Below are 11,717 nucleotides of genomic sequence, written 5' to 3' on the forward strand. Positions count from 1 at the left end.
CCTCCAACCAGCACTGTCTCCAATATTGGGGGTGGGGGGGTGGGGAGGTCATTGTAACAGTAAAGTTGGGACCTTAACTATAAAATAAATAGGAATTTCTATATGAAGGATGTGGAGGAGGGAAGGCTCCTAATTCATTCTGTCGAGTCAATGCCCGTTACACCGGCTCAACCGATATCTATTGCTGAAAAGCTGCATGTCAAAACCAAACTCTGCAGTTTTTGTATCGGGCACAGAGGTATGTTGAATGCATTAATCTAACGAGAACTTGCCTACCCAGAGTTCTTCCTTCTTTGGCCAAGCAAGCATGCTGGAACCTGTAGTTCTTTAGAAGCCCAAGGTTATGCAAGCTTGGCTAGAGTACAAGCCTAACCCATACCAAGTTTGATCTAACTTAACGATACACACATGCCTATCTCAAAGATAATTATATTTTTAGATGTTTTCCAACATACCTTGGCAAGTGAGGGTGTCGTTTAGAAGGCGCTCTGTGACACAGACAGATAACGGTGGACAGACGATGGAGACAGACGCCAAATTCCGAGAAGGCAGAGTGGAGAGAGAGAGAAACAAATAGGCATGACAACAGACAGCAAGTGAGAGACACAGACAAACATGGCTATCCCCCAGGACACAGAGGGAACATTTTAAGGCTCTCTGCAAAGCAGAAAGTGAAATGCCGACAACCATGGGGAGTTTACACTGAGGAGGCGTGGAAACCCTCCCCTCGGTTCATGTGTACACAGAGCATGTTATGCATGTGCAAAGATAAGACTGCTCACAGAAACACAGAACAAAAATCACGCACAGAAGCACAGCAAATGCACAGCAAAAACATAAAACAAAAAAAGGCACAAATGGCAAATGCTTGAGTCTCTAAATGAACATCCAGCATTTCAAAAGTCGACCAGGAAAGTCTCTAAAAGGGATAGGTTTTATTTTATTCAATAAAGAAAAAGGTGAAAGTGAATGTAAAGCCCAAACTTTTATTTTAGTTTTAGAGAAGAGGGAAGAGGTAGCCCGCATTCACTTGTGTGGTTTTTTTTCAGGCTATTATGAAGCATTTCTTGTATGTTTTTCACATATTTTCTAGACATTTTAGGCTTGAACGTTTTTGTTTTAGCCAATGGATAGCTAGTTACTAGGAGGCGGAGGAGATGGTTGATAGGGGCAAAATTATGTGAAAAAGGCACGGTACTTTTTTTTATTATTGACATGTGACAAGCTCAGGTGCAAACAGGCACCAATGGGAGTCTTCATGTTGAGGTTTGTCTTGCTTTAGGTCACATTCGACAAAATGCTTAGGTGTAAATGGGGGCTGCGACCCCGGTCTCTTTTTTTCCTGTCAGGGAGATTTCCCTTCACTTTCAATCACAAAGAGAACTGTAAATGACAGGAAATCCCTTCTGAAACCTTTGTCACCAAAGCAAGTGTACTTATTGGAAAGATTTCCTCTCTGCTACTTTTTCTGTTACCATACCTCCCAACTCTCCTCATTTGGGGGACTGTCCCTCATTTGGAACCAAATTCCTGTATCCCTGTTTCTTCCTCAATTGTCCCTCTTTTTGGTCTGATATCTATGAAAGTGTTCTATTCAACTACCAAAAGTTTTATTCACTAAGACCTTCATCTTATCTCCTAATTATTTTGTTTGCTATTTCAAAAAGTCAGTATTAAGGTGCATTCAGTTGTCCTAGTGCGTCGACTTGTGTTGCATTTTTTTGGGGTGGTTTTGGTTGACTTTTCCACTAAGGTGTTGGTTTTGCCTTGCGTTGATGTGTGTTGTGTTCACATGTTAAACACACGTGTTGAACTGCTCCCATTCACACCCATTCATTTTGAGATTTCCCTGCACTGGCATTGTGTCCTTCTTTCTCATCTCAGAAAATTGTGCAGTGACAACTAAAATGTAGGATTTCCAATCCCTTTCTGTATTGAGGACACATGATCATCAAGACAAAAAAAAAAAAGAATGTGAATCTCTCAGCACATTCACAGACCACAATTAAACTTGACAGGTGTTCCAACACTTCCCCACTCTATCCATCTCTAACATGAAAAGTTTTGGTTTTACATTACATAACCCATAACAGCCAATTAGAAGCCATCCCTCTGTGGTGGGTGCTTTCTATGTGGCAGGGGTTTAAGGAAGAAGGTGACAAAATTGTTTTTTTTTTTTAAAGGGTTTCAATCCAAGAGAAACTGGCTTTTACAAGAACACTTTATACTACTTCAATTTCACCATCTGAACAACAAGGCAAGTTCAAAAGAAAACAACAAAGTAGAAGTAAAGTGCAGGGTTCACATTCAGGAGATTGCTCAAAGTGTGCTTTCTTAAACTTTTGGGGCAGCTTGAATCTTCTTGCTTCAGTATCCACTCTAACAGCTGGTCAGTGCTACCAGTGTGCAGCCACAGATTATTCTAAAAGGAACCCAACTTGCTTCCCGGGTCCCAAGACTCTAACCCTCTCCAAATGAGGGGTGAGGCCCATCTGTCCCTAACAAGTGGATATCTATCCCGACCTACCCACTTCCCTGCAGCAAAAGGCTCTCCTTTGATGCAGAAGGGGATTGTGTCCAATTATGGCAGACGATACATTGGTCCCATACTGGGCTCCCCCTAGGGCCATTAATAAACAGTGGTCAAGTGACCTGTTTACTACTTTGAAACAACAAGGAAGTGACTAAGCGATCCCCGCTTTACTTCCCACACTGCTAGTCTGGAAAAACAACAGCATCCCTCCCGCGATTAGCAGCGGCCGTCACACTGCCTTCCTAAATCTTAACTGGTCCGAGTTCGGTAAACCTGATTGATTGCTATGGGTTTCTGCACTTGGCATAGGTCGGCTCTCTGAAAAAGCTTTCTGAATAAACAAAGCCACACACAGCCAGGTTGGTCCCAAAGAAAAACAGTGACAGACATATTTTGCTCCTTCGTATGAGCGTCTTAAGCACCAGGACCATCGACAAAACTCACCCAATAGTAACAGTGGCATGCAAGCAATACTTTTCCCCCTGTGCCTCAGAAAGAAAAGATCCTCTGCCAATTCGCAGGCAAACTTTTTTTTCCATGCAAACTGGCCTGTGTGCACACATTTTTGTGCATTCAAAAGCCACAAAGTACACAAAGAAAAAACAGAGAGAAGATGGATGATGACTGCTGGCCTTTCCCTGACAGAGATAGACTAGACAGTTGTTAGAAGTAAGGATGTGTGGGGACTTGGTTCAAACCCAGTTTACCCAAGCCCTTGCAAAATTGTGACTGCCCCACTCCCCTTCTGTCCCAATAGGTTGTGGCAGGGGCATTCCCGGCTCTTTTTTGATGTGTAGCTGCAGGGTGAAGAATGACCCAGGCTCCAAGTGATTGGGCCAGGAGGGATGTGTGTCAGTGACAGTTTGGCAAACTCAAGCTAACTGGGGTTATACCAAGCCCACACACATCAATACTTAGTAGCCATGGTAAAAAAAAAAGTTAGGGCCGGTGCACATCTAGGCTACTCCCCACCACGCAGCAATTTTGCAAGATTCCGCACGTCAGGAGTCGTCCAGGTGTGCACCGATCGCGCTGTGGGTGCCATTATTTTCCAATGGCATCCCAGTCGCACCGGGCGGATTCCGCCCATGCCTCTGAACGCGATCGCGGCTAAAACAGCCGTGCGCCGTTTACCGCGTGTTTCTGCGGGACGCGACGCGTGGCTATTTTAACCGTGCACGATTGCCGCGCAGCGGGGTGTCGCCTAGGTGTGCACCGGCCCTTATACCAAATGAAGCAAAACTACTATAAAATAGAATAAAGGTCAGAACACTGGTAAAGAGGACCTTTGCCCCCCAAAACCAAAAAACACAGGTGCATTCAGCTTCACATGCTGAATAGAAAACACGTTGCAGTCAAAGAGAAAACATTATTTGGGAGATCTTAAACTGGCATTTATTTCACTTCATGGTTTTCTGAGGCACTGGTGATGTACCCAGTGCTTTTCAGCTGCCCCTGGGAAGGCTACGTCAGCAGTGCGTTACAAGTAGAACTTGTGGTTAAACTGTGAGATCTTAGGGAAAACTGCCGAAAACAACCTTACCTCATACTAAATCAAATAGAATATTTCATAATACAGAACAGGCTTCTTTTCGGTCGTTAACATATAAATATTAATCAGACGAACTGTCTCAAGTCGTCCCCACTTATACAGACTAACACTGAATACTCATTAAACAGGCTGAACATGGGCATTGCATATGTGTACTTGGCGCATGTTAATTTGCAAGCACATATTCTTGAACATCCATGAATCAGGTTCATTTATAAAAAAAATAAAAAAGCAGAAACAGGAAGAAATAAGGTTCCTCTATTGGAACCAAATCCCTCTGTCATTGCTCTTTCCTCAGTTTCCCTCTGTCATTGCTCTTTCCTTTTTGTTCTGATGTATAGGCCAGTCTTAATAAGTTATGTTGGGCAGGTGGCCCTAAGTGGAGATAATTTATCAGAGCAGAACCTGTAGTCAGTGACATATGCTGGACATTATATAGCTATCTGCTCCCAGTTTAGATTTGTAATCATAGTCTCTGGTAGAGGGAGTGCTCCAGAACAAATTTATTTTGCCATGTGACCAAATGCCAGGAGACTAATACTGGAAAGCGTCGATATCTACCTAGAATAAAATGGCCAGTTGTTTCTATTTGGTCCATCCTCCTAAATTGGGAGGTATGCTAAGGTTAGGGCTACACGTGATGAAATTGCTTTGCTACTGGCAGATTATTTAACTGCTTGTTAGTAGTCACCTCATGTGTAGCTCACTGAAAAGTATGTGAATACTAATGACATAATTGCCAACAAGCATTCAAAGTTGACCTCCAGGCAGGTATCAAAGACGCACATTAATGCAGCTGTGTATTCATTAATAAATCATTAAATGCTCCTGCAAATTTTATCACAGAGCAAAGGCTGTTCATGTTAAAAGGTAGCGTATTTTACCCATATCATACTAATACTCTGGAGAGCAACATGTTATATTTAGGGTAAGGTATGGTCTTAAGAACAGAAGTTCTTTTATTTCTGGAAGCAAAAAAAACAACATAAAATGAGTTCCCGACAATAATTTTGCTCTTTAGTGTTAACACTGAAATGTCAAGAAATAACCCTTTCTCAGGGCAAACTCCAAGCCACAGGACAGGGGGGGGCTTCATTTCCCAAGGCACGCTTGTTTGGAAAAAGATGAACTTTCGTAGACCACAAATATTATTATTGTACCTAAAATAAGCTTTCATAGCCCAACACTGGAACAGAATTATTTTAATTTCAATCACTATGTCAGCCCATTCTCCAGCAACAAAAAGAAAATTAGCAAGCTTTTATGTGAAAGAGTGCACAGGTTCCTAAAGCAGTCAGTACGCGGAGACTAAAGTCCAAACATAAAGCTGAACTCCAAGATTAAAAAAAAAAAAAAAACAACCATTGCAGTGGGGCCATGACATGCAAGTACCATTCTGTCCAGGAGTACTATGAGTCCAGGAAATATAATGACAATCCCTGGGCTCATAGGAAGTAGGTTCAATGATTCAGGGCCCTTTAACACCACCTCCAGACCAGACCAGATTGTTTCTGGAGCTAAAATGCATCCCAATGTTTCCCTATGCACTTCTTGGCCTCAGTTCACACCATCGCAGTCCGTTCCAGATCAGACCAGACCAGAAAAATACTGCGTGTCACATTTTGTTTGGTCTGGAACGCACACAAACACCTCAAAAACGCACCGGACTTCCTGCTTCTGTGGTGAGAGAGATGTGTGAAGATAGGAATCATGATGGCTGAAGTGGACATCAAATTCTTTGTAGAACTTGTGGAAGCCTGCCCAGAGCTGTATGATCTGAGGCATAGGCAATATAAGAACAATTATAGGAAGGACAAGTGGAGAGGCATTGCTGCCCAGGTTGTCCCTGGCTATGATCATTTGAGCAGCTCTGGAAAGAACAACCGTGGTAAGTTCGGGTCTCTTATGTGCAAGCATTGTGCTGTTCTTTTCCTGGCTATCTGTAGGTCTTCCAGAGGTCCCCCAGCAAGAGCTAAAATTGAATGCGGCAAAAACACGGCAAAACGCAACGCAGTGCGTTCCAGATCTGGTCCAGAAAATGGTGTGAACCTGCCCTCAGGGCGTCATTCAACCCGGAAGACAGTTGGTGCTAGTTCATGGAGATATTCACGGTGAATATCGTTTATGTTTTTAAACCTGTGGGGTAATTTATTTTTTCATTAAAAAGGTGTAGTTGGGTTTGAATTATATTTTTTAGTAATTCTAGAAGCAGGAAGTTTACTTTTACCAGCTTGGTCAGTAAACTGATGACCATAGAAATTACTCCAAAGCAATACACTGTAATTACCATGCCTAGTACAAAGCAATGTTTCAAATGTTATCACTCTCCAACTCGAATGCCTTTATTATCCATGCAAAGCTGTACTGAAGTCCACAGCAGTCAGAGGTCAATCATGGCTAGTCAACTAAGGAGGGGGATTATGCATCATTATGTCTCTAAAAAGTGGATATCAACATGTGCTTGGTCATTTTAAAGTGAAATGCTACAAAATGGTTTGGGGTTTGTGTGCTGGTTTAATCAAGGCCTATATTGGCTTGTGACCCCAGTAAAGATAATCCCATCGCCTGGGGACAGGACAGTAGGGACTCTAATCTACTGATACCCGGAGTGTAGGGGGATTCCATTGCCTCATTATATAATTTTCCGTGCAGAGGGTATCAATTGCCTCCTTACATCATTTCAAACATGAAGGGTAATTGTTTTTATTATATAATATCCATCATGATGGGTATATATGGGTATATATCATTTTGTATGTACTGTTGCAAAAAAAAAAATCCTCCTGCCCTATAATAAAAATCAAAGTCTGATCATTAATTTGTCTTGGCCACTGACACAAGACTTCCCTGCATCCCCTGCCAGGACAGCGGAACTATGGATTAAACTTCCTGGTTCATTCTCCCTGAGTGCAGGGCTTATTCATATTCATTATTCATTCGAGATGCCAGCTTCCAATATGTAGTTTCCAGCATGCCAGATAAATTAGTTGAATTGTTTTGTTCTAAAGGTAAATGCTGATCTGCGTAGCTGTGCAATAATAATACAATGCTGGGAATTTTAAGAACAATAATATGCAGGGTATATACTGTATCATATATAAGGATAGGGAGATTTTTGGTTTTCTTTCTTTTTCTTTCATTGGTGTGTCCGGGAAATTGTCACACTTCTTAATAATAAATTTGATTTCTTTCTGTTCTACATTTTCCTCATTAGGTTATTATATATATTCATCAAGTTATATTTGCGTTGTTGCATTGTCTGTTTTATTGTATTCAGTTATTCTATTGTATTGCTTTTGTTATACAACTAGAATCCGTTATTAGATTATTAAATTGTTTTAGTTTATGGTTGTACATGCGCCTGTTTTAGAGTACATTGTTAATCTACTCCATACTATTGTGTGCTTTAAATTAGGGAATGGGTCTGTTCACCGGATATATTTATCCAATCTGTTTTTAATTCATTGTATCACTATAAATAAGGATGGATTTATCCAAAACACGTAAGTGTTATTCGCATCCATTCTATAAAATCGGCATTTATAAGGATATGGAGTTCTTTGATAGTATAGACGCGGTTAGAGATAAAGACTAGGCACTCCCGTTACAATGAGATTATCCACTGTGATAATGGACAATAAAAGGGGGTGCTTTTTGTTCAGATACTCCTACCTGAGGTCAGACAGAGCTTGTCAGCAACATAAAAGAGGGGAATTTTCATGTATCATCGCTTCCTGAGAACATGGATATTGCCATAAAGCTATAGTCACTTCAGACAATAAAAACATCTTGCAGATGCTTCCTATGTGCTCAAACAAGTTAATTAAATGCATACTTTTTTTAAAAGACCAACTCCAGGCAAAATTGTATATTATTTTGGATAGTGTGTCTTTTATTGAGATTTGCCCTAACTTCCTGTTAGGACAGGAGATTTCTACTATTGGGACAAATGACACATTTAAAGTAGGTTGTGGAAAAGTTTGTTTTTTATCGCTGTATTCCTGTCCACGTAATAAGCACACCCCTCATGTCTTGGCTTTCACAGGGATAGAAAAATCCCCCCAATGGGGTCACATGCAGAAATAAAAAAAAACTGCTGCATTCTTTAACTCTTCCCCACTCTATCCAAAACATTGTCTGGAGTTAGGGTTTAAAATATAAATTTTATTCCCAGTTTTTTTCATTTTTATGGAAGTCCAATTATGATTTTGGTTTGTGACCTTGATGGGGTGATCTCCTCCCATCCACTACCTGGAAAGCTGGGGCTCTGCTAAGATATGAAACTCTTGGTTCCTGGTGCATTTTCCACAGATTGCCATGAAGAAGCCACTAGAGGACCAGTGACACTATCATTTGGACTTGTGTACGCAGTCATTTGTTCAGCACTTTGCTCCCCATACATTTCATTGGGAATGCAAGGTCAATGAAAGCTCATAAGAACCTGTTAAGGAGCTCAGAAGATCCAAGACAGGTCACAAACTGGTATCAAAAGCAAGTTGAAGGCATGTGACATCATGCTGCCTTTACAGGTCTATACAAGCCCCTGCGGTGTAAGCATTTTGGCATCAGCAGTCCCCCGGTTGTTTTTCCATAGATGTACATTGAGAATGTACTCAGGAAAGAACAACCAGGTCCAGAAGTCCACCATATGAGCGCAGCCCTGGATAGCAAACCTAGGGCCATGTAACATTAGCGAGACCACTTACATAGTTTTATAGTGTTACTACCTCACTGCCCAACCAGCAAGGGCTTGCTCCATTGCTGGCAAGCAAGATCCTGCAGCATTTCAACCAGCAAGGCGGCAACACTGTAGGAGCAGCTAAGAGATTACTTTAGCGATCCTGTTGCTCATGTGACATGGCCCTTAAACTGGTTATACAAGTGGGAATTTTCAGCCAAGTACTTTCTATCCTTCGGGAATTGCAAATACCATCCCAAGTAATTGCCGGAAACTAAGCTGTGACCCACCAGAGGGGTTGATGTGCCCCCAAAATGAATTGGGTTTTTCTGTTGGGTTTGACTGGAACAGTTTTTATCCCATCTCCTTGGGGTCCATCAAAACCATCTTTTTTGTCTTCAATTGGCAAAAAATTGAATCAAGGAATCAATTAAATTGCCATATATGTGATATCTTCATTGCCACCCACAGCTCAAATGCTGGCTAATTCCTGGTGTATCATCTAAAATTCAAGCTGTGAGTGGTCCTGTCGGCACAACCAAGTTCGGCAATTGACTTTTGTTAAAGGAGAACTATGAGGTGAGTGATTTCCACTTACCTCATAGTTCTAGCCGACCTGTGACAATGAGACTGTCACAGGTCGGCTCAGTAGATCGGGAGGTGAGCGAACACATACCAGGTTCGCTCACCTTCTGATCCTGTCACGGCTCTCTGCCGTGACAGCGAGTGGGGCTGGATTCCCCTCTCCCCGCTCCGATCTGCCAGCGCTGACTGGCGGAACGGACGGGGGAGGGGGCGGGTACAGCTGGCTCTGCCTCTAGATAGGCAGAGCCAGCTGTCACTCACGCAGCTGGGCGGATCCCGTCATCTACTTCGGGATCCGCTCCAGCGTCTCAGTATACCGCGAGCTGTAGCTCGCGGTATACTGAGCTTAGGGTAAGGGGAGGACGCTAGTTTGTGTCCTCCCGTTACCCTAAGGAGAACTAAGGGGAAAAACACTGACCCCATAGTTCTCCTTTAAAGGAGACAGGTGGAAAATTAACAGCCGAACAGTGCCTACAACTGATAGGATACAATAGCCTGGAACAAGGATTCTCCTAGCCCTACAACAACAAAAAAAACCTCAGATTTCTGCACATGCTTTGCATCCCTTTCCATGCCTGCCCTGAGCTGCACAGTACATAGCCAGTGGAGGCAGGTTAGTCCACTTTGCAGTTGCAATTACTGTACGTATAGCCACTCTTTTGTGTGATAAATATCCATAACAACGAGTACAGCTTGACAGTGAAGAAAGGGATGAAACAATGTAATTAAAGGGGAATGTATATTTATTTTAATGAGACATTCAAAAATACCAATAGCTGTAAATATTTTGAAAACCTAATTTCTATGTGCAGTTTATTATTTACGTATAAAAGGGAAGCCATGTTTGCTTTTATATTGTATATTTTATATTACAGGCTGAGTTTCCTGCTTTGTAGCACCACATAGTGGCTGTGCTTTACTGCTGCTTCTCCCTCTAGTGGCAAATCTAGAAATTCCTCTCACTTTCTCTCCATAGATAGGTAAATAAAGTACAACAAACACAGGAATACATGTGCAAGCTAACTACTTTAATTACTTGCCATCCGGACGTTGTAAATACATGGCCGGATGGCTGGCATTTGAATGCAGGTTAGCATTTTTTTAAGTCTTTAGAACTTTAATTATTCTTTCCAGCCGGTGATAGCTGTTTACATACAAGTGTTCGAGCAGCTATAGAGCTGCTCGATCGCTTGTATGGTGGCTCCGCTATCCCCCATGCAGGCCCAGGCCCAGGCCCAAGCCCAGTGGGTCTCTGCACTGAGATCAGAGGGTGATCAGCACACTTTCAGCACCTGACCTCCCCTCCATTCACTGAACCCGGGAGCGATGTGTATTACATCACTTCCGATTTCAGCCTGTCATTACTCCGGCTCCTGTAGCCAGAGTAGAAACTGGTAAAGCCTGATCTCTGCTTCATCATGTTCTTTGGGGTCCCTAGGTGACATGAGGGGTCTAATAGATCCCTGATATCTCCATAAAGAAGACAAATCATTGCATGTTCGCCCCCTATGTGATAGCAATAATGTTAGGTGTTACAAATTTTTTTACGTCCCCCATACAAACGCAAACAGACGTCAGGTATGTGTGAAAACGACAATCACACCGCACATGTTACATATCACTGTGAATGTCGGGGTGCAAGCAAAAATTCTAGGTCCATCAATCACTGTTAAATTGATGAGCAGTAAAAGCTTTTAAAGCGTCACCTACGGGCAATTTGGGTATGGTAGTTTTTTTTGCGACTTTACCGGCACACTCAATTTTAAGGCATGACATGTCTGGTGTCTATTTACCCGACGTGATACCATCTTTTATATTTTACCAAAAAATTGAGTAATAATGATTGTTTCATAACATAACTCAGAGAAAACAGTTTTTTCAAAAGTTTCAGTACTTGCTGTATAAGAATGTTCAATGCCAACATTTACCAAGGAGCCATTGCTCCCCAGCACCAAGTAAAATTGATTTAAAGTGTATGTAGTCTATTTGGTCTGTTAAAGAACAACTCTGGGAAATTAAAAATGAACCCTTGCAGTGGGGCCAGGGTTAAATGCTGGTTTTGGTCTAGGATCTAAAATAAAAAATAAGATATACTCACACAATACTCAGTCCCTCTTGGCTGCTAGACCGATCCCTGCAGCCTCTTTTCCCCTGTGCCCCGTCAGTCTAATGTCCCATGACGTCATCATGTCCATTCACTTGGATGTGAGGACTTGGAGGGACATTCCACAGCCTGAGCAGAGCGGTCATCGTCACTTGACCAAGGAGCAGGTGAGTATATATTTCCGCTCCTTGACCAAAACGAGCAGTTAACCCTTGCAGTGTAGGAATAGCCGCACTGCAAGGGTTAATTTTTTAACTGCCTGGAA

The 11,717-nt window shown here is 42.2% G+C and overlaps 1 protein-coding gene across 6 annotated transcripts in view; it reads right to left on the reverse strand.

Moving 5' to 3' along the window:
- ARHGEF11 (Rho guanine nucleotide exchange factor 11) overlaps positions 1-11,717 on the reverse strand; it is a 171,906-nt gene that overhangs the window by 113,420 nt on the left and 46,769 nt on the right. For 4 of the 6 annotated variants that reach the window (XM_018568286.1, XM_018568288.1, XM_018568291.1 and 1 more), the window contains exon 2: positions 456-488. The exons of the other annotated variants lie outside the window; for them this stretch is intronic. In XM_018568286.1, coding sequence (XP_018423788.1) covers positions 456-488 — 33 coding nt within the window. The remainder of the gene's footprint in view (positions 1-455; positions 489-11,717) is intronic. 6 annotated transcript variants of the gene reach the window in all.

Source organism: Nanorana parkeri, unplaced genomic scaffold, assembly GCF_000935625.1.
Source record: "Nanorana parkeri isolate BGI_ZX_2015 unplaced genomic scaffold, ASM93562v1 scaffold1167, whole genome shotgun sequence".
NCBI classification, from domain to species: domain Eukaryota; kingdom Metazoa; phylum Chordata; class Amphibia; order Anura; family Dicroglossidae; genus Nanorana; species Nanorana parkeri.